At 32.6% G+C, this 25,005-nt stretch overlaps 1 protein-coding gene across 5 annotated transcripts in view; it reads left to right on the top strand.

Moving 5' to 3' along the window:
- The window catches only part of LOC143663678 (UDP-glucuronosyltransferase 2A1), a 60,405-nt gene that overhangs the window by 11,861 nt on the left and 23,539 nt on the right, over nt 1-25,005 (top strand). For 2 of the 5 annotated variants that reach the window (XM_077137156.1, XM_077137155.1), the window contains exon 2: nt 1,526-2,155. The exons of 2 other annotated variants lie outside the window; for them this stretch is intronic. In XM_077137156.1, coding sequence (XP_076993271.1) covers nt 1,526-2,155 — 630 coding nt within the window. Of the gene's footprint in view, nt 1-1,525; nt 2,156-9,675; nt 9,769-25,005 lie in introns of those variants that run through there. One more of the 5 variants, XM_077137159.1, reaches the window with a different exon arrangement.

Raw genomic sequence — 25,005 nt, 5'->3', positions numbered from 1 at the left:
CATTGGTATCTCAACTTAGTTTAATTGACTTCTTTCTCTTCTACATAGTTTGCCAGATAAAGCAGAAGCTCAAGGTGGTTCCATTTTCGGGGCTCTTTTTAATGGCAACCTCTGATGATTCTAACTTTTAAAAATAACACTGTTACGTAGTCGCTCTTGTTTAGTTTAGAATTCACTAAGAGTCCCAGGTGATAGTAAATTGATGTCAAGCCAGCTATTATGTAGAGAACACACTGATTTACTTATCATTTGTTAGGCTAATTTGTTAAACTTTACTAAAGCCCTGCTCTGAACCAAGCAGTTTGTTGGGCAGCTTTGCAGATATTATTGCTAATCTGCAAAGTAGTATAACAGATTAACTTCATTATCTCTTACAGGTGAGGAAATTTGAGTCTGAGAGGGTCTAGGTAACTCCCCAGGGTCACAAAAGTTGGAAAAGGATAATTTGTGAATCTAATGCAATTGAACTCCAGAGTCCATCTAACTTAACCCACTACCCAGTTCTGAATAAAAAACAAACAACATGTGTCCTTGGGTACTAGGTACAGCTCCTTAATTTATGTCTGAAATGGCATGTGGAAGAGAGCGAAATAATTCCTTGTTACAAGGGGTAGGAGACAATGATCATTTTGCCTTAACAGAGAAGAAAAACACCCTTTATCAAATGTGAAATAGTTTACTCTATAACCCAATTAATTAAACATCTTGAAATGTTTGAACAGACCTCCTTTCAATGAAAATTGTTTTTAAAATATGTTCTCTCTAAACATGAGCCGTGAGGTAGTGACAATAATGCTGTCACTCATGCCTTGCCAAAGTTTCTAAAATTTAACAGAGGTGAGGCAGCCGACCATAGAAATCTGGCATTGAGTCAAATAATATGTTTAGATCGCAACTGTACCATTCATTATATGTGTTTAGGTACGCAAACCAACATTAGATTCATTATCTATGAAAAGGAGAAAATAAGTTCGTCTACACTATGTTGTTAAAAGTAACGAATGAGACAATGCATGTAAAAATGATGTAAATAAAGGCATCTAAACTGAAGGTACTGAAAGTTTTGACAAAGCCACTTTAACAGCGGAAAGTTATTTTTCTTTTAACATGATGTTGGGAAAGATATATTAAAGATACATTTTATAAATGATAGTTATTATCATAAACTACACAGATACCAAGCTTATACATATACATTGCTTCTTTGTCTTTAAAAGAAGACAAGATTTCATTTTTGTTGTTAGATTAATACTACTAATGCATATAAGAATTTGATTGTTTTGTTTTCTTTTTAGAGATCAGTTGGCCCATGAATGAGTGTAACCATTGCATTAAATATTATCTTATTTGAAAAACTAATTACCTACTTAAGTGTATTTTGAATTTTCCTTTTCATCTTTAAAGATCAACAAGATGGTTTCCATATTGAATATCATCAAACCTAAGAAGTTTTTCCAGCTGCTGGTTTATAATTTGACTCTGATTGAAATTGTTCTAAGTGGAAATGTGCTAATTTGGCCTACAGATGGTAGTCACTGGTTAAATATTAGGATCATTCTCGAAGAGTTAATTCAAAGAAATCACAATGTGACCGTATTGGCGTCATCAACAACTCTATTTATCAAATCCAATCTTGATTCTCCTGTGAATTTCGAATCGATACCTGTTTCCTACAAGAAGGATACTATAGATTCCTTGATTGAACATATGATAATGCTTTGGATAGACCATAGACCAACTCCTCTCACACTCTGGACTTTCTACAAAGAACTAGGAAAACTTCTAGATACATTCTTTCGAATTAATATGCAAATCTGTGATGGAGTATTAAACAACCCCCAGCTAATGGAAAGACTTCAGAAAGGTCGTTTTGATATATTGGTAGCAGACCCAGTAACAATTTGTGGAGACTTGGTGGCTCTGAAATTAGGAATACCATTTATATATACCTTGAGGTTCTCTCCAGCCTCGACAGTGGAGAGACACTGTGGGAAAATCCCAGCACCTGTCTCCTATGTACCTGCAGCCTTGTCAGAGCTCACTGATCAAATGACCTTTTCTGATAGGGTTAAAAATACCTTATCTTATTCTCTGCAAGACTATATATTTCAATCTTACTGGGGAGAATGGAATTCATACTACAGCCAAGTTTTAGGTAAGTCTCCACAGTTTCCTTCTATTGATGACTCCAGAAAATTTAATTATTCTTATTGTTAACAGCTAAATGCTTCCATACTGCTGCATACATGAAGCTGAAGTAAATGTTCTTGCTATATCTCTGTACAATCCCTTGATGTTTTCTTTTGATCATTCCCTAAAAATGACATGGTGGTATTAATATATCTGCTAACATCTTTTAACTCAAATTATTTTGTGCCCAATTGGGTAGTATCATTTCAATGGGTAGATCAATCCTCAAAAATAAATGAATTTACATTTAAAAGAATAACTTGTGACATCACTGAAATAAAACCCCATGAATCATGTGCATGCATACACACACACACACACACACACACACACACACACACACACACAGAGTCCCTGGTAAACATTACATGATATATGATTTACTTTTCCTCTTTGTTCTTCATTGTTTTTTTGTTGTTTGTTTGCAGAAAACCTTAAAAAGCATAGGCTGGGGGATAAGAAAATCTGAATTTATATCTTAACATGCCTCTTATTATCTCTCCATCCTTAAATTTCTCTGAGTCCTTTTGGGCTACCACTGCATCTCAACTTGCTTACTCTGTATCCTTTGGCAAGCTGTAGATTCCTTGCTTCACATTATGAGGATCAAACAAAATAATGCAAACTGGGTGGGCCATGGTGGTTCAGCAGGCAGAATTCTCACCTGACATGCTGGAAACTCAGGTTCGATTCCCAGTGCCTGTCCGTGAAAAAAAAAAAAGTATTAAAGTAATGCAAACTGTCAAGACCAATTTCCCTTGGTTGTCTCTATACTTCACCTTATGACCTTTGTGAATAGTCTTTCCTTCATTTTTTTATTTTCTTCACTATGAAATGTTTTTTCCTCCTTATCTGTCTTTGTACCTGGGGGGCATTAATTCACAATAATTAACATAAATTAGCAAGAATTTACAGTTTGTGCTCCCAATGGTACTTGCTTACAGAGATAACATGCACAATATTTCCTTTTTATTCTCCCTTTGTCCCTTTCTGTATCCCTTCCTTCCCTCCCTCCCTACCTCCCTCCTTTCTTTCCTCCTTCCTTCCATCCTTCTTCCCTTCCTTCCTTCCATCTTTCCTTCTTTTCCACTTTACTTCCTTCCCTGTTCTTGCTTTCTTTATTTGAAAGTTATTTAATGAACAACAACCAATTGTCTACCATTTTCTAGGTACTGGAAATACATCAGTGAGCAAAACAGATCAAATTTCTAATTTATCCTCATGGAAATTACATTCTAGTAAGGGAAGACAGAAAATGAATACAATAAATATGTAAAACATATTATTTAACTATTTAAAATAAAATTTTATATTATAAAATATAAAAATATAATGTAATATTATGTTGATATTAATTATTTAAAACAAATATGTAAAACATAATATAACTAAGATGTTAGACAGTGAATTATGCCAGGTAGTAAAATAAAAGACATAGATAGTTCTAGGGGAGGGCTTGAACTTTTAAATAGGAAGGCCAAAGAAACTCTCAATCAAGATGTTTGAACGAAGACCTGAGGGAAGAGAGGCAGAGCGCTAATGTAATCCCTGGAAGAAAAGTATTTCAGCCTGAGGGGAAAAATAAACAAGTGCAAAGACTAGTGATAAGCCAGTAGTGGGGAAATATCCTTAGTTTAGCTCAATATTAGTCTTCACTTTAATAAGTAGAATTTGCATGATATTTTTCTTTCTTTGTTGTTGGAATATTCTTCATGCAATTTTCAACACTTACATTCTTATACTTTTTCATAGACTAGATCTGGAAAGAAGGTGATTGATCATTTCACACATAAATAAAACCTGTAAAATATTTACAGTTTGCGAAGTTGAAGGTATGCTAATTGTTATTTTGAATGTAAAACTCTTGTTTTTTTATTCTTTAAAATGTGAAAGCTATGAATCTCAATTTTTACATGCCTCAAAAGCATGCTCTCCTTTAAAATTAAATGTTATTGATATGATTATTTCCCAAGGTATTTAAAACGTGTTCTGTGATAATAATCAGTGCCCATGGATGTATCACATACTGACTATTTCATATACTGAATAGGTAATTGTCTACATTACTTAAATAAGGGAATTACAAAATGTAGGATGGTGATGGGTCTTGGAACGCATATGAGGTTCTGGGTTCATCTTTCACCTGCTGGTTGTCTGATCTCAGGCAAGTAGCTTAAATTCTTTGAATAATGAAATTAATTATAATTGAATTTCTTAAAATGAGGTTAATAAATTCATTATAATTTTTAGGATTATCATATGACAACATATGTGTGGATATGTTATATGAATTATAAAGAATTCTACTTTGTTGAATATTATTTACACCAATTATACAGGGACTCGGCAATGACAAAGAACTAATTCTACTACCATGGGTTTCTGTAAATAGTAGTCAGTAAATATCTTCAGAAATGAAATGATCTCTGCAATGTATTACATCTTCCTTCTTAAAGGAAGCCATACCAAATTGCATAATGTGTGAAAAAGCCTTTGTGAGACAGAAAGTTCTCAACGTCTCGTTTTTACAATAATCTGCTTTCAGAGACCTCACCCTTTAAGAAATTAAATATCTTATTTACTCAAATCCTTTATGCGTCTTATGTTACAAGACATACCTGAGCAACTAATAATTACCTTGAGTATTTATTTCAAATTGAGGTATACTATAAAGAAGAACTGATAAAATACAATTAGTCTTTTGTTTGTGCTTTCACACTTAAAGTATTAGCAGCACCTAGTAACCGAAAACTGATCCTGAAATTGAGTAGGAACCTTGTATCTTATATTATTATCTTTGAGATTTAATAACTCATGTTGAATTTCCAAGGAGTTTCCATTGAAGTGGTGGTTGACCTTCAGGTCAGTGTGGGAAAACAGACTAGAAAAAATAACATGTTGAACTGTGGTAAAGAAAATCCCCCAAATGCCAAATATCTTGAAAGAGATAGAAGTAGCGAGAAAATATTTGACTTTATTGGTTAAAAAAATTTCCTATATCAGTGAAGAAATCTTAAAACTTACATGCGAAATGAATAACATTAATCATCAATGACAACTGTTGATAGAACAAGGCTATCACAAGATATGAAAATCATTACTGTTCACATCCAGGAGTGAATTGCTTAATGAATCTTGCCCTAGCCAAGTGTTCTGTACAGTACGTGCTAATTACACAAGTCTGATCTCTCCCCCCAACCACTGACAGATCTGCTGTGAAGCATGTAGATAGCTCTCACTCAGGTAGGACTTGGAACTAGCATTTGCGGCATTGTAGGAAGCTGAGGCCTTGAATGCTGTAGAGGAAATATTAAAACTACCTGGAAAAATGTTGCCTGTGTGTTTTGGGTTCCAAGGCTGTCTCCATTCTTCCTCTGCAGAGGGGAGAAAACCTAGTACTAATCTATATACCACAGTGCTGCTGCAGCTTGCTTTTACTTGTCATTACCTGTTTGGTCCCCTTTCCCCTACTGCTAAATGTTAGATAGATTTCTTAGAACTGACAATCTTTTTCCAGCACATTAAAAAGAAAAAAGGTTTTTAATATTTTCCCTTCTGCCTAGAACTGGGCTAGATGAATCACATTTGATCTGTGGTTCCATTCTGGGCACTGCTGTGGGGTTCTTTTAAATGTTATGCAACTTTTCTTTTGAAGCAAAATGCAAATAATATATTTTGCAATTCCATGAAGTCTCACAAATTGAACCCATCCATATAACCAGCACCCAAATCAAGAAGTAGAATGTTATTTCAACCCATAACTCTTTCTACTTCCTAATACCAGTTCCTACAATCCTCATCTAAGGATAATTACTTTCTTGACTTCTCATATCATAGATTAATTTTGTATTTTATATAAATGGAATCACATATTATGTGTTCTTGTGTTTCTTGCTCTTTTTGCTGAGCATCATGATTTTGAAATTCAACCAAGTTGTTGCACGTGGGTATTGTGTGTTCATTCTCACAGCTATGTAGTTTCCATTGAACCAATACAACATACTGTTCCTACATTCCACTGTTCCACTGCTTTGGTTTTGGCCTATCTAAAAGTACTTCTATAAGCAATCTTGTCCATTCCCTTTTGGTGAACACATGCATGCCACATACTTTGGTATAATTTATATATAAGAAGGAAATTGATAGATCATAGTTTATGCATATGTTTAGCTTAAGAGAAACTAGTGAACAGTTTCCCAAGAGCTCATACCAATAACAATCCCACCAGACATTTATGAATATTTCAGTTTTTCCCCATCCTCATCTGATATTGCTGTTTTTGTTTTTTAAAAAAATTTAACCATTTTGTTGAAGTGTAGTGTTAACCCACCGTCTTTTTAAGGGATAATTTACATACAATAAAAAGTACATAAAGTATACAGTTTGATGAATTTTGTCAAATGTATGTACCTATGTAACCAATACATCAATCAAGATGATTTCATTACTCCAGAATATCCCTCTCCAGTCAAACTCTCCACATCCAAAGATGACCACTTACCTATTCTTGCTACTAGAATTTATATTTGCTTATTTTAGAGCTTCAAATACATATCAACCTAAACCACGTACTATATTGTGACTAATTTCTTTGGCTCAATGTAATGTTTTTAGAGATTTTGTCATGTTGCAAAAATCATTGATTCATTCATTTTTAATTCAATGGTATAATGTATGACATTTCCATATTTTGATTTTCCATTTAACTGTTGATGAATATTTAGGTTGCTACCAATCTATAACAATTATGAAAAAAAGGTTCCATAAGCATTTCTTATACAAAGTTTTCTGGAGGCTTGTTTTCCTAGAGTAAATACCAAGAAGAATGAGATTTATAAAATGCAAATGTATCTCCCAGTTTGTGGCTTCCTTTTTATTTGGTAGATGGTGGTGACCAGAAGAATTTAAAATTGGTAGAAATCTACTTTATCAATATTTTCTATGTTGGTTAGTAGCTTTCATGTCCTAAGAAACGCTTTGCTATCTCAAGATCATAAAGATATTGCCATAAATTGTATACTAGAAACTTTTTATTAGTTTTACCTTTAACACTTGGGTCCAAGGTCCATATTTAAATGTTTTTGTGTATATTTTAGGGGAGAAGTTTTTTATTTCTATATTGATATCCAATTTCCCAGCATCTTTTCCTTGCACCCTGGTATAAGAATTATCTGCATATATAAATGGTAAGAAAAATTTCATTGAAAATTTATTTACCATTTATATATGGATCTGCTTCTGGGCTATTTTCTATTCCATTTTTCTATTTGCCAATCCTTGTGCCAATATCACAACAGATTGATTATTATAGCTTTATACTAACTATTAAAATCAGATAGTGTATGTCCACCTATTTTATTTTTCTCCAAGATTATTTATTGCTGATATAGGTCTTTTTTTTCCACATACATTTTAGAAACATTTAGTTTCTATAAAAGTTCTACTGAGGTTGATTGAAATTTTATTGAATTTATGGATCAATTTGAACAGTATTGACATCTTAACAACATTTAGTGTTCTAGTCCATGAATACTGTATATTATTCCATTTATTTAGACATTTATCTCTGCAGTGCTTTGTAGTTTTCAAAATAGGAATCTGGCATGTCTTTTATTAAATTTATTTCTAAGTTACTTATATTTTTGATGCTATTGTAAAGGGTTTTATTTTAATTTTTTTGTTGTTTATTGCTAGTGTGTAAGTTGATTTCTGCGTGCTTAGTGTGTGTATTGTGACTACAAAATTTATTTTTAGGTAGTTTAGTAGGTTTTTTATATTTTATATAGTATTGATTACTATTTAATGCACAGATTTTTTTAAGATTACTGTATATCAACTAAAATGTCAAATATATTGGTATAAATTATTTAAAATATCCTTTCAATATCTGTAATGTTATTGGTAACTTCTGGTTTCTCTCTTTTATCAATAAGTAGTTTTGCTAGATGTTTATCAACTTTATTAATCAACCTAGGTCTTTGCTCTTTTGAATACTCTCTGTCCATTTTCTATGCCATTGGATTCTGTTCTTATCTGTATTATTTTCTTCCTTTTTAAAATGCTCTTCTCTTTATGAGGGAAATTTAGCATACTGATTTTAAACGTTTCTTTTTTTTGTAATATAAATATCACAAAATATTTATTGTTATAAATGTCCCTGCAAATTAGCTTTAGTTGCAGCCCAATAATTTTGAGGTATTGTTAATCAATTGTCATTTAGTTCATAGACATAACAGCCTTGTAAGCTCCAGTAATAGTAGGTTTGAGGTCTCCTCTTGAGGGGAATAGAGGAACATATCACAGACCAAATCGTTGGCCCTACTTATTCCATCCCTATAATACTCACAAGCCTAGACTAAAGTTTTGTGTCAGCTTCCACCCACCTACCTAACTGTGATTCTGAACAGTGATTGCAACACCAAATCATCTGGTTATGTTTCAATTGAGTCTCCAGCCTTCCATCACAAACCATACATGGCTTTGAGTTTATTTCCAGGCTCTGAAGAATCCAGTCTTCTTTGTTTGACCTCCAGCAGCTTCATTACTTGCTCTTCTCCATTTTCCTTCTGTAGGAAAATGCCCCCTGCCCTGCCACCTGGCTCCCACCTCAAATGGCTCCATTATGTAGCTGACAGCTTCCTCTGCTGCACCTGCTAATCTGTGGCTTAGAGCAGGTGTCTCTGAGATCACTTTGGTTACCTATCCATGCCTGGACTGGATTATATCCTAACCACTTACCCCTCCAGAAATAGAAATGGGCACATCTACAGAGTCGTTCTGCAGTGGTAATTTCTCAAGTTTAGCAAGTTTGGAAATCACTTAGAGAGATTGTTAAAACACAGATCCTGTCCTACTCTTCCCTACCTGATGTTCATTTATTCTGAAGGTGGTACACCAAAATTTGAATATCTGACAAACTCCTGGATGATGCTTCCATGACCTATTTTCAGGTCACACTTTGTATTGTCCTATAAAGACTTGGACTGGCAGCTTCTCTGACCACCTCACCCCCTCTGGAACTGGGATGAGCAGATATCTTAGTCACCACTCTTGATGACTTGACACTCACTTAGGAAGAAATACTTTCCACCCATAGGGGTGTAGTCGAGCGCTGTTGCATCTAAAAACACATAGTCTGCAGAAAAGTTGGTAATATCCATTTATAGTTCATACTTTCTTCCAAAGAGTTGCAGATAAAAATTGTTCAGTATTAAATACAGTGTAATCATAAGGAGAACTTACAAGCAGTGAAGTATTAAAACACAGAATCCCCTAAGTTCTCATTACCCCTCAGCTTGGAAGCAGTGAGAAATAGTGGTCTGCAGGCTCCATAGCCACCATTACACAAGACAGCACCTTGTCCCAGTAGTTATAGGGATACAGTCAGGAAATACTCTGTGACTATGTAACAATGGGGTGTAGCTTTGTTTGAAAGGGATCCCAATGATGTGACTCTAATCAGCCTGTTTTTCCATTGAATCAATTCAGACCTGCTAAGGTAGCTATGGTAAGCTGCTAAAATGGGGAGGAAATGAGCATACAGTGTCACATGTATCTGTCTCTTCAATAGCTTTCATAGTAAGTAATCTCCTATTAATTATTACAATTTACTTAAAAGTTCTGGGAATTGGTTGGAGGATCTTGGCTGCAAATTTAAATAGAAGGTTTCAGTTTTCCAATGCTATTTTCCTTTCTTAGTATATCTAGTCTATTTGAATGGCCTTAGAGAGTAGAGTAATCTTGTTTTAAATTGTCTATTATTTTTAAGCTGGTTCCCAGGAACAAAGAATGGTTAATAACATTTGAAAGACTATAATTATAATAATAAAAGAGATTGTTTCTTCCTTCCTCCTAACCCCTTCTTTTTGCTCCACCACATTGGCTCCTCCAATCACAAGGGGATCTGATTCAAAAACAATGCAGAAAGGAGAGGAAGCGGGGAAGAGGTAACTGGGATATGGACTCACTTCTCTCCTTAGGCTAAATAACTCCCATTACCTAATTTTCATTCTTAAGTTCTATTTGCATCTTTTTGTTTTGATTTCTAATGCATCCTGTGATCATGTAACATTAGAGTTAGCATGCTTACCTTGTCACTAATGCTCAGTCAATGATCCATAAAGAATAAAGAAATTTTAGTATAGAAATTCTATTCAGTGATTCTGCAGCTGATGCCCTTGTGTATTGTGGCATCTTTGTTAGTAAATAGCTACTCTTAGTATACTCCTACTTTGTACCTAGCTGCGTCAGGTACATTGGAAGTATTACTGCTAATTCACACAACAAAACAGGCAAGGACTACCATTATGGAAATGGAAAACTAGAAAGATTAAGTAACTTTCCTCAGCTCACAACACATATAATAGAACAAGATAAGAATCTAAGTGTACTTAATCTACTTAACGGTTTTTATATTGAAACCTCTCTATAAAGGGTCCCAGGAATAAGCCATACCTTATCTCCCTGAATTTTGATTGAAGAAGTCAACCAGGGCATACACAAAGTGATTTATTTTACTGAAAAAGAAAATAATTGGTTTTCATTTGGAGTACTTCCTTTCTTAACCTAGTTTATCTAAAACAACTTGAAAGATTTGAAGTGTTGCATGGTTCTTTAAGCAAAAGTGTTTTTGTTTTTTACTTTAATTTTTCTAAATGTGAAAGATGAAGAAATAAGGAAGTGATATCAATATTTACTGTCTATTGGCAAATTTCATTATTTATACAGATAAGTAAATATTTCATAGAGAAACAGAACTGAAGTAACATTTGATTTAGTGTCTGGGTTCAAACCCTGTTTCATGTTTTGGGGGGAAATAATTTGGGGGAAATATCTCTTACTTAACAAAAGACTTGAAAATGTTCAACAAGACAGTGCATACAGGAATGCTTTGGAAACATAGAACATTATGTAGAAGATAAATTACTAGAAGTAAGAAATGCATATAACTTTATTTTTACATTTGATATTGAGACAGATTTAATTGAAGAGAGATTTCTTGGATATAGATATTAACACAGAGCACATAGATCAAAAGTTTATATACCCTGCAGGCATTTGATTTTTTTTCCTTAAAATAAACTGAAATTTAATTTTTGAAATGAAAATTTAATGTTTATTTATAAAATTGAGTTAATTTTCTTATCCTTTTAACCTAGGGATCCAAGTTAGTACAAGCAAGCATCAGACAATGTGTTCCTTGATTGAAAAGTCTGCTTAAATATACTTAGATTTTTTTCTTAAATTTTTGGAACAAGTTGATTTCCATTTTGACTTTCACCATAACTAAGAAGTTTGTCAGTTGTTGTTTTAAATTAATGGTTGATAGAAATTGTTCTCAGTGGGTCTGTTGGACATACGGCATGTAGCCATAGGCTGTTTCAAAGAAATCAGAATGCAGGTGCATTGGCTACTTGAGTAATATTGTTCATCAACTTCTATCCTGACTCATCTGTGAAATCTCAAGTGACTCCTATTTCCCATGAACTGAATGCTATAGAATTTTTAATGAACCATATGATAATGCTGTGGATAAATCATAGACAAACTCTTCCACACTCTGGATGTTCTATGAAAGTATCATAAATGAAGAAATGATGTGATAAAAAAGATTTACATTGTTTGCTTTTAACTTATTGAAATAGTTAAAAATGCTTCAATAAAATATTAGAAAATATTGTCAATACAAATGAAGAAATAAAGTTACTATTAAGACCCAATTCCAGAGATAATCTCCATTAAAATTGTGATATAGAAATTCTGGAGCTTTTTCTTAGGTATGCTCTCCTCCTCTCCCTCTTGTCCCATCATCTCTTCCCTCTCACTCTCCATTTCCCACTTGCACTTTTTTTCATTATTACATATAAACAAATAATAATACTTTATATTGTGAAGTGATGGCATCTCTTTATTTCCAAATTTCATCATATTCTGGTGGAATAGAAATTTGCACCCCTTTCAAATTCAACTTGACAAAACAATAGCACTCCAAACTTCAAACTATCTGTAACCAAACATATAATCTGACAATTCACACCATTATTTCACTCTTCATGAAAAGGGCTACCTTTTCAGTTTACCTACAAATAATGTTTAGTTAAAATACCTCTCCATTTATAAATACTACCAAGTGAATAGCATTGTAAGTATATATTTATTTGAATATATATATTTCCTTTCAAATCTTAAAAGACTACCTTTTGATAAGGAAATAATCTTGTCTCCATGGAAATTTGATAGAGTCCCTTCAGCAAAGGACCAAATTTTAGTACTCTAAACATTAAAAAATATGTTTTTTTCTACTGAAAAGACATCCATCAATGGGTACTATATTGAAAAGGCAAGAAAATAGGACATTGGATAGCAAAAGATGTTTTATCTCTCTTATTTATGTCATTTAAAAAAAATCTATTCTTTAAAAAAAAATTAACTTCCTTGAAGCCAAACTTTGCTTGCAACAGAGGTATTGCTTTAAAGTAACTCCTGGTTCTGTTAGATAGCTGAAAGTGTTCTGAGTTCATCTCAAACGCTTCAAAATCCTAAAACACAAACTCCAGGCTACTCCTTACCTACTTTGGAACACTGGGAGGTAAATGAAAAGATGAAATACTCATGGTTCTCACTTATTCATTCACATGTAAAGTTAAGGAGAAATAAGGAAATGTCTGTGTTCTATGTTATCTATATAGATACCCTTTAAATATGAACATTTTGAAAAACTATTTTACCCATAAGTGACAAATTATAGTAATAACCGTTAGTGGTGTCACCTTGACTCTTGGTTTTGTAAAAGAAATTTTTACTTTTTGTAAGTATTCAAATTATCTTTTTATTTTATTATGAAAAAATTTTCCTGCCATTTATATCAGATTGGCTTACAACACTTTTAAATTTGTTGTACATTGTCTTTTCTTTTTCAGAGAGTGACAATTTATGTGTTTGATTATTTTGATTGACTTTTGCAAATAAACTACTAGACATATTTAGCACCCTTTCAATTTTTTAGAAAATGAGGACAATAAGGAAAGTTAAGTTAGAGTACAATTTCAGAAATAAACAGAAAGACTATATTTGTGGTACATTTGGGATTCTCAGGAATTGTTTAACTCCTAAACATTCCCCTAAAATCACATTGTGGAATTAGCATGAACAATATAGAAACTACATTTTGCAGATGGCAAAGACCCAATAAACCCTTTACAAATATATAATTATGAAAATATATTATAAAATGTCAAGTATTATATACTTGGCTTTAATTACTATGGTAATCATTTTATCTAGGAGATTACTATATTTACAGAATTTTAATATTTCGATTCATTCGTTATTCTTTTTTTTTTTTCATGCATGGGCAAGCACCAGGAATCGAACCCGGGTCTCCAGACCGTCAGGCAAGAACTCTGCCACTGCGTCAGGGTCGCACCACCCTCATTCACTTGTTAATGATATGCTATTATACAAGTTATTTAAATCTTTTTTACGTTACTTTATCAATATGAAATAAGTGGTTTGGAATAGCTGGTTCAAGGTTTACTTCATAATTATACCTCTACTATTCTGTGACATAAAATTTATTCAGAAAACCTATTTTTAACTCTTAAATGAAATAAAAATAAGCTATATTGTTAAATCAAGACTATTTTCTTTATGATATTGAACAAGTATATCACCTTGATATAATGAATTCTTTATATGCAGGATAAGTTAGATATATCTACTCAAATTCTTAGTTCCCAGGCTTACCACAGGTTTTTTTTTCATAATACATAATCCCTAAAAAAATTTATATGTTCTACAAATATTATCACAGGAATTGGGTATGAAAGTATTATAGTAATTGGGTTACATTTGTATAGGGCATAACTAAGAAAAAGATCAAAAGGCACTTCTTTAATCCTTTCTACTTACCTTCACCTTTTTATCTTTTTCTATCTAACACCTGGACTCTCCCATAAACTCCAGAATCTAAAATTAAGAAATTTAAGAGAGGACAGGCCACAGTGGCTCAGTGGCAGAGTTCTTGCCTGCCATGCCAGAGTTCAATTCCCGGTGCCTGCCCATGTAAAAAAAAATAATAATAATTTCAGAGAAAGCAGTAAGGGCAGAAGGAGAAGATTATACCAGAAAAGGCTCCACCTTTCCAAATCAGACCTATGTTTGATTATGACCATCCTTTAATTTCCATTCTTCATTTCTGCATTCCATCCTAAGTATTTCATTTCTTCTTGTCGCTTTGATTATTTCCTACTCCTAAAATCATGCTATTTTTCAAATATTAATAAAATTATCCTATAAAAAAAGTTAATCTATTATAGCAACAGAATTAGGAACCACAAACTTGCAAACATGAAAAGAGAAAGAAAGAAAAGAAACTTACATAAAGTGTTTTATTGAAAAACAATTCTGCAGAAATTAGCCTGATTTGACCTACGTCGTAAGATGTCAGACAATTTGGTTTCTATTTGTCTTGCTACAGCTTGCTCCGCTATGCGGATTTGGGGAGCTTCCTTCTTGTTTCCTTATCATTCATTTTATTTGTATACAAAGTCCTTTAAAAAGCATCAGATTCAACAACAGAAGACTGACTTGTGTCTTGATTCTGCTTCTCATATATGTGTTCAGAAAGGTCCTTCCTTAAGTTCTTGCTGGCTGTGATCCTGACCTGCTCTGTGGACCTAGGCAGACCTTTTCCTCACCAGTGGAGTTGGGAGGTTCTGGTGTGATTAACAGGCATGAGAGAAATTTGTCAAAAACCATATACGTTGATATCATCACCTATTTTTCTTAATTTTTCCATTTTGGTTTCTTTTTAAAGTTTCCTTTTTGTCCTTGTTTTAATTTCCAGCTTTATATGTCTCAAAAACATTGTCTAATTTAAGATGCCATTTGAATAGCTATTTCCCAGACAGGTTGTCTTTCAACCTAGTCCCAGACCAGTGTATTTTCTCTTATTTGTGCACATCTCCTTAAGCATGCATAAAATAATAATAATAAAAATAAAACAGACTGCATTTCTTGAAAATGGCAGTTATTCAATCCCAAGCTCAACAAACTAAGACAGTGAAGGGTCTTTTATTCAGAAGACTGTGTTCAAGTTCACTCAAGTCTGTCTTCTCGGGTTAGGATTAATAACCTACTTGGAGAAGCAGTTTTCAATTCTTTGGAGATTCTAATCCCACACTATTGTTTTTCCTGCAGGTGAAAATAATACACTAATATGCATGTTATGTCAATTATAAGCATTACACATACACTACATATTATCTATACATTGTCACCCAGGAACTTTTCTATGGCGTAGCGCTGCTTTGAATAACATATGGTGCTGCGCATAGCAGTTAGCTTATAAATCACAAAAAAATAATTAAATGCCTTCTGAAAATACTGAGTACTTACGTTAATATTTTCAGAAATTCAGTTAGGTAAGGGCTTAATAAAGTTGAGAGAATTACCAACATTTCAGCAGCAAAAAATTTTCATCTGATTTTGAAAATTCTAGTCTCTACAAAATGGAGTATCTTTAATCATTTATGCATATAATTATAATGAATATCTCCAAAATATCAATAATGACCTTCCTCATTTTCTATTGCATAAAGGTATAATGTCAGGAAGAAACTGGTAAAATCTACTCAATATTTTGTTTGCAACTTTATTTTTAAAATGTTAAAAACATAATGATAATTAGTCAAAATTGGAACAGAATAGCTTTCATATCCTTATCCCTGAATATGGGAAATTTTATCATGCGAGGTGATTCGTAGTGGAGATTTTAGTGCATGGACTTTCTATTATATTTTATTACTTGAGAGTTGTGCTACATCCATCCCTTTGATATATAGAATATGCATTGAATATGATGAGTGATTATATAATTCTAAATGCCTGCACAATTATTAATTCCTTGACATTCTAAATCTAACTTGCAATCGCTGTTGCTCCATGGAGACCAAATTCTATTTTAAGCAAGGTGAGGTTAATAAGCCATTTGCAACCTATTTTCCTACGTGGGAAACTTAAAAGGACTTGCTTCTTCAAGGGCCAGGAGGATACAGTGTGAGGGTAAGGCAAAGCAAATTTATTATAAAAAATCCGTTAAATACCCAGGGAAAGCTAAACAGAAGTGGGGTCTAGCCTCCATAGAATGGACTGTTTAGGAGTAGGGTAAAAACAGGGCATGAGCAACCAACTGTCCTACACATCAGAACAGGTTCTACAAAAAATTAACAACTATTTTCTCTTTTGCTAAGCATCTTCTTTTGTAAATCAGAATTGACAAATTCTGTCAATGGCCTTCTTGTCACCTATGGTGATAATTACAGAATCTTCTCATTAGGTCTTAATAAATTGATGGTATGAATGGATTTCCTGTAATTGTGGTGTATTTTTGTCATGTTTTAAATATATATTTCTAATATTTCACTGAATATATTTTCTTTGGCATAGGTAGAATTAGTGTGCAATCTTTGTAAGATTTTGAACTCGTTGTTAGAACCATTTCATGAAAAGTATTGTGAAGTTTTTCTTCTTTTTTCACATGCTTGGAATAATTTAAGGAGCTTTCTTATCTGATCTTGTAAACTTTGGTATAATATCCTATGAATCAATTTAGGGTTTGAATTCATTGCAAGGGAGCTCTGATAATTTCATTTCTTACAAACTATTAGAAACTTCTCCCTCTACTTGTATTAATTTTAGTTAATAATACATTTATACCAGGAATGTTATCTACTTTTATCTGGGTTTTCAAATTTTCCCAAAAATGGTACATAGACTTTTGAGTGTCTTATCTGTACTCCTTTTAGATGGTTATTTTTCTGTTGCCTTTTAGTTTTTAGTGTGAATAATATGCCTTCTTCCAGTCCTCTTTTTGAAGTTAGTTTGGCAATTCAATTACCTAATATGTCAATGTTCTTTAAAGGTAACTTTTTCAGTTGAATTATTTTTCTACTGTTTTTCAGTTTGCTGTTCAAATATCTGCATTTTTATGATGATTTTCCCTCTGTGCTCTAGTGGTTATTTAATTGCGTTACTTTCTAGCTTTGTGAATTTTGGTTTACTTCATTTATTTTAATTTTTTATTTTTTATTGTATCAGTTTTTAATGGTAGGACTATTCTTCTCAGCATTATTCAAGTTCTATAATATAGGTTCTGATATGTTATATTTTTATTAATTCTATTTCGTTTAACTATTTTAATTTCCTTTCATATATCCCCTTCTATGAAAGCATTGTTAAAGAAAAGTTTAAAAATTTTCAAGGCAATGGACTTTTTTAAACAATAATTTCTAATTTTATTCACTTGTACTCAAAGAATAATATTTTTATTACTTTTTTTAGTTTGAAATGTATCTAGAGGCTTTGTGGCTGAATATATGAAAACATTTTTTAATGTTTCATATTCATGTCAAAATAAAGTGTCTTTTCTATTTTATTATTCTAGTTTTGATACATTTTAAAGTCTATTTTATCAATTATATTGCTTAGATGTTCATTCTCTTTGCTAATTTGTATGCATTCAGTTTATATTGATATGAAAGCATTTGTTAAAATTCACAACTTTTATTGTGTATCTCTGGTTGCTTCCATCCCCTGTAGCTTTTGTTATGTGAAAGTTTGCTGCAATATCATTTTGGCTACAAATATTAATATTTGATATGTTTGTTATGAATTGTCTTTACCATTTTAAAGCATGCACTATTTTATCATTTAATGCCTTTCTTCATGAATTACACTTTATCAGATATTAATATCATCCCATTTTCTTTATTTTTTTGTACTTGCTTCATACACCTCTGCCCATTCCATTATTTTGAGCCATTCTCAATAGTTAGTCATTAATTTTTTTTTCTTATATGCAGTTTGGTAGGATTTTGCATTGAGTTAATCTGTTTAGTGTTTCTTCTGTAATAGCTATGAACAATTCAGTCTTATTTCTACACCATCTGTTTTAAGGAGAGAATAAATAGCCTGGAATTGCAGCCTTGGAGAAAGGTAGGAAACATGCTATTAGCAGCTAAAGTAAATGCTGAAGTTTTCATAGGACTCAAACAATTTCATTTGACACAACTATGCAGTATCATCATGTCATATTTGATAAGAAAGAATGTAAATACTGTATGTCCTTGTGGGGCACCATAATAGCAAAGATGGTTTTAATAATGATTAACAATTTTCTAGAATCAGTACCATACAGTTTTGCATATTATCATACATCCCTTATATAAAGTTTGTGCACTTGCACATTTCTATAGATATGAAAATAACACTTTGATTTCACTTTTTGAATGAATTATCTGATCTGTGAATGTTTTGAAAAAGCTGAATGCTGAAAAGGCCAATAAAGCACATAATGAACTAAAGATTGAGCTTTGATGATATTACTATTATTGTGAATGACAGTGGAAGAAAAATATAAATCTAAATTTTAAAATGTAGATTAGAGTCATATGTGAAAATAGGCAAATTAAAATATTAAGCTATGCATGCAATAAGAGATATCAAGAAGGCAAAACTCAATCAGCCAGTAATCAGTAATATTAGAAATATTTTTAATATTTATAAGGTGAAGAAAAACAATGCTTACTGTATTATTCAGTGTTCTCTAGGAAAACAGAACTGACAGGAGATATCTGGAAATATGAGATTTTATAAAATTGTCTCATGCAACTGTGGAGATGTATGAGCTCAAATTTCGTAGGCCAGGCTGCAAGCTGGAAACTCTAATGAAGGTATTCAACAAATTCTTCAGGAGAGGCTGGCGGGCTGAAGTAAAGATGAAAATTCTCTCTACTGAATGTCGAAATCATCACTTCTCCTTTTAAGGCTTTCAGCTGATGGATGAAATGCCTCTCATCGTTGAAAGCAATCTCCTCGGTTGATTGTAGATGTAATCATCCATAGATGCAATCAATTTACGGATGATTTAAATCCATGAAATGTCCTCATGGTAACAGCTGGGCCAGACCTTGCTTGATCAAACAACTGTGCACCATTACCTGGCCAAGATGATACATGAGCCTTACCATCATACCTACTACATGGGTCATGTGCAGTAGAGAACAGCTAAATCTATAGCTTTCCCCTGAGAGGAGGAATACTGCTAAAACTTGTATGCCCAATGCATGCAGTGGGGGTGTGCTAAGTTGGCCTGCGGAAAGTAGGTGCTGACTAAATATGGGGAAGATTTTGAAAGAATTGATTGAAAGAAATTACAATGTAACAGTTCTGGCTCCATCAACAAATATATTTTTTGCCCTTTCCTGAATTATGTTGAACTCTGTGGTAGTCCTTATTGCTCTGAAGAAAAAAAAGATGTAGGGATCATTATTGATGCTTCAGTAATGCAGGCATAGAGGGAAAAACAAATATTCTCACATTATGAACACTCTTAGGAAAGTAAGAAAGTTAATGGAAGCTCTCTTTAGTTTTAATGTGAATGCCTGAATAAATTTCTAAACAACCCCAATTTGATGTTACAACTTCAGAAAGATGGTTTTGAAGTGGTGGTAACAGACTTAAGAGCTTTCCTTGGTGCATAGATGCTCTACAATTAGGAATTACATTTTGTACACTTTGAGGTTCTCTCTAATTTCAGCTTTGGAAAGGTACAGTGAGAAAATCCCAGAACCTATCTTCTGTATGCCTTCAGCCTTGTCAGAGTTCACTAACCATATAAACTTTGGTAAAAGGGTTAAAAATATCATACTCTTCAAGACTATTCATTCCTTCTGGATAATTTGGAATTATTACAAGAGTAAAATTCTGGGTAAGTACACAAAATTTTGATACTTCCTCATTTGTATTATGGATGAACTGAAATTTTTCACATTATGGAAATGCTGTTTCATAAAGCTGAAGAAATATACTCATCAGTAATGATACTCTTGCATTATTGGAAAAGAGATAAGCAAACAAACAAAAAACCAAGTAACTGTTTTTGATAAGACACTTTCCTAAATGAAGCTGGTTTTTATGTTTGTTTATTTCTTGCTGCCTGTGTGCAGTAAAGATCAAGGATAAAAACTGATAGAAAGGAGAAGTGATTTGCTGATGCTGGAAATATGCTTGTTTATGGGTTTTTTATTTAATGGAAACTTGGAATGGTGAGTATAGCCAAGGCCTTAGTATGTGTCTGGTAAATTCCATGAAAATAAAGAGCCAAGATCAAAGTATAAAGAAAGGAGATGGAAGCAGCAAGTAAGTAAAATCCATCAGTATGTAATCAGCAACATCAGAAAGATGTTAGAAAATTCCATAGATAAGAAACAAAAACAAAAAAATAAGTAATTGCTCTCAATATTCAAACTGTTATGATGAACACACTTTAGACTTTTTTACTTTATTGTGGACCATAATCTAATATTTAAGCAGTAATTTCTCTATGCTATGAATTAGAATATTCCCAAAGCTGGTAGAAATAATAGCAATGAGCTCATTTATTTTCTTTTTTGTTTTATTAGCTATTTTTCTCATACTTCATACATATATCAGTGAATATATCTGTAAATAAAAATTTGCAGGATTTAATAATTTTGATAAAGTGGTAAAAGGTAATTATAGAATTAAATTAAGTGTTCCAAATAGTAAATAATTTGTTGTTCAGAACTAACAATATTCTAGGGAACTTTATATCTAAATATACATAAAATTTTCTTAAATTAAGAAGAAACTATGATACATTCAAAGGAGCAGTCACACACACATAAAGCAAGGGGAAAAATTAAAATAATTACATGAAATAAAAGGCTGTATGTGTATGTACTTATTATGCTCTAGTAAAGTAACAAGATCTCTTCTGCATTATTTATACCAAAAAAAAGCATAATCTCACTCTAATTATATGGAAATAGCAGACAAACCCGAGAGCTATGACTTTATGTATGACAGTATTTGTTTCTATTGACATTTTACTCTGTCTCAGGATAGGTAACATTTCTTACTCCTTCCCCTTCATCCATTTCTTCCTCATCTTTGCAGAGCACTTTAAAAATATTAAAAGACTGAGTTGTGCCCTCATTCTACCACTCTACACTCCTATGTCCCCAGGAAGCTCTGGATTTAACACATTCCAGAATCTGTCCTCACCCTCAAGGGGTAGGAAGATTCCTGTTAAAAATCAAATGGCTTAAAATAATTAAGTGCTATTCAAATTTGTTCACTGCTGTGTTTTCTCCGTAGCATGTTTTACACTGCCTTTCAAACCTTACGTGTGTACAAGCAATCTATTTTGAATTAGATGTATTTACATTGCTGTTGTTGAGACAGATTATAATCTAAAACGAGTCCACGTCAGAGATAATTCTCCATACACATTGTGCATGCTTACCTACGCATGCGTGGTGTTTTTTTTTTTTTTAATAAAGAGTTTTTTTTTAAAATGGCAGCTCTTCAACTTCAGGGTCAAAAAACTAAAGGACTGAAGGTTTTGGAAATCAGAGGCCTGATTTCAAATGACTGGATCCAAGGTTCGCTCACTAACACTCAATGAGCCAAGAAATACCCTTGGAACAGTTGCGCATCCTATTCTTTGAAATGGAGATGCTAATCTTCTGTTATATTTTCTTTCTTGATGTCAATAATTAATATCATCGGTGTAAATATGCTTTGTGCTTTTTTGAAACATAATAATACATTAAATCTGATTTATTAAACACCAGCCTGAAACACTCTAATGCATAGTGGTGTCTTAGACTATCCAGTTGTCCTACATTTAGGAAGAAGTTAAAAAATAGAGGAAAGAAATTTCAGAGAATACCAAATAATTTGCTAACCAATTGAAACTATTCAAGAAAAGAAAACTTTATAAAACTGAGAACTTATTTGGCTTCTCAACCAGTGTGCTCTTGGGTTTGTCTGCTATTTCCATATAATTAGAATGAGATTATGCTTTTTTTCTTTTTGGTATAAATAATGCAGAAGAGATCTTGTGACTTTACTATAACATAACAAGAGATTCATGTTATGATATAAAGAGCTCATTACTAGTGACATTAATTTTAATTACTTGGTTAAGGTGATGTATGTCAGATTTTCCATTATAAAGTTACTATTTTCACCTTTTTAGTTAATAATTTACTTGTAGGGATATACTGGAGACTATGCAAATCACACTAGTCACATTTGGGTGTATGTGCATAACCAAATATCATGTATAAATGCAAACATGAATACAAACATTATATGTGTATATATATATGCACACATACCTACATATATTTATTTTTTCCAAAATGCTATAGCAATCTATTCCATCAAATGTATTTTCACAAGGCTTTTTTTTCTGAGACTTCCGTATGCGCCTTGTCTGGGGTTGTGCTCCTAAAGCTGATACAGCACTTCTAAGAGTGATTTAATTTTGTCACTCTCCGTAGTAGACGCTTCCATTTTCTTGATCTCCTAGAGAAAATGATTTTTCTTTATGGATTTTTGCCATTATTTAGTAGGAGTATATTTGCAAATAGTTTTCTTTGAAAAGAATGTATTTTATTTTGGAGAATTGGCAAACTCAACATTGTTAAGCAGTACCTGTTAACTCACATTCATTCTAGCTGAATATTTTTCTGCTTGGCTAGGTAGAAAATATCTTGTTTTGAATTTCATTTAATAATCATAATTTTATAGCTACCTTTATTTCTTTTATTTTAAATCTCTTCTAAAATCTTTTGTCTATTTTTAAATTTGGGGTGTTTCTTAAACTCTTAATGAAAATAAAGCAAAGTAGTCCTTGTTCTATCATCTTTCTTTTGACTTTTGCTGGTTAAAGACTTTTACACCATATTGTGAAACTTATAACAATTTTCAGATGAATTTATCAGTCTTTTCCCTTATCACTTCTGGATTATTTATCCTGCATAAAAGCTCATTTAGTCTCTAAGATTATAACTTTACTTTTATTTCTTCTTGTGTTTTTATGGCCCTATCTTATCTTCCTGTTCCTCACTTTTTTTTTTAGTTTGCCCATACTTTCTGTGTGTTACACTAGAAATTATACAAGCCCTAATGATGGAATACAGCACAGCTCTCTGATCCTTGATCCTAGATTTATCTATGTTCCCTCTAAACAAATCTACTCTGTGTATTCTTGTAATATTTGTTTTTTTCTGCATGGGTAGGCACCGGGATTTGAACCCGGGTTTCTGGGAATTCTGCCACTGAGCCTCCATTGCATCACCCTGTGTATTCTTTTTAGCAAAACAGAAATTATCAAGGGATTTAACATTTCAATAGTGTGTTTCTTTTTCCAAATTTTGTGAAGACGTATGTCACCTTTCATAGAACATGAACACATAAATAATCTCTTCAACTTTCAAATTATACTTCCAACCTGCTAGAATACCCATTCTTAAAAGGCTCACCTAAATCATTATTTCATCATTTCCTTCCTTCCATGAAGCAGGATGCGTCATGGTCTTTTTCCCTCCTTAATTCACCCCTGTTTTCTAAGACTGCCTCCCTTATATTTGCAGAATACATGTTCGTTAACTGACTTATTTTCTGCAGGAAGCTGGGTAACCATTTTGAATTGAACTCTTAACTTACTTGTCTCTTCAGATCATGAGTCTGGTATAGAAACTATCATATAGTAAGTAAATGCTAAAACTTGTTTGTTGAAGTTGTGAAATATTAAAGGTTTGGAGAGGAATTTGAATTACATTAGAAAAAAAATGGATGGAACTGGATACCAAATCTACATTTCTAAAACTTACTCCTAAGATTCAAGTGTTCTTGGGCCAAATACACAGATGTTTTTACAGACATGTCCAATCATTAACTCACACACCACAGGACAAAAATATCTTCTCTTAGCTATTTCTAATTTCGTATGTCATATCTTTTCTAGAGTCATTATCATACTTTGGTTTACAAATTAGAAACCAAAGCACTTCCCTTGTTTTAAAATAATTTCTTATCTTTAAAATCTAATCGATAAAAAGAACTGTCATTTTATGCTTTCCATTCACAAACTAATATTATTTACTAGCCGACACTTTCATCAAATCTTGTTTTCCATATGTCACTAACTATAGCTATAGGTATCTATACACACACACACACATATATACCTATATTTACTTTCTGAACTTTTTACTCTTATATATGATCACTGTTAGAAACAGGGAATTTGAAATTTTGTAATGATTTTATGCAATCATCATTTTCACAATTAATCATTCTCTGACCAGCCAATTAAAAAAGGCAACCACTACCACTGCCAACCCCTTTCAAATTTCCTTCCCTGCTTTATTTTTTTTCATAGCATTTCACAAACATATCACGCATTTTATTTATGGATGGATTTCATTGTCTTCACTACTAGACTTCAAGCTCATAAGAATAAGGACGTTTGCCTCTTTTCTTCACTTTGTATTCTTAGCACTGACATTTGTTGAAAGGATGAATAAATGAAGGAATGAATGAATCAGCATAGTTAACTTGTGTCAAACACGTATTTGGTGTCAAGCACTCTATTAGACATTTTTATACAGACTGGTTTGTTTTTTCTCCCCAGTATATCTATTAGACCTATTTCATAGTTTCATAAATTGAGGATAAAAGTGACTAAGATCCAGAAAAAAAAGACAAAACAAAGTATAACAAAAGAAAACAAACAAACAAACAAAAAACAGCAACCATAAAAGTGACTAAGATCCTTGCCACTTACTGTGACTCAAAGTTGGGTCAGGTTCTGTCTGACTACAGAATTCATACTATTCACCTCTAAAATCTGTGCAACTTGTAAATGAAAGATCAGTCTACCATGATAGTGATGAGTCTACACTGGACATGCATCACTGTAATACTCATATGTTT

The sequence above is a fragment of the Tamandua tetradactyla genome, chromosome 19, assembly GCF_023851605.1.
Source record: "Tamandua tetradactyla isolate mTamTet1 chromosome 19, mTamTet1.pri, whole genome shotgun sequence".
Classification (NCBI taxonomy): domain Eukaryota; kingdom Metazoa; phylum Chordata; class Mammalia; order Pilosa; family Myrmecophagidae; genus Tamandua; species Tamandua tetradactyla.
Note: the sequence above shows the minus strand (reverse complement) of the source record. Positions and strands in the feature narration are given on the sequence as shown.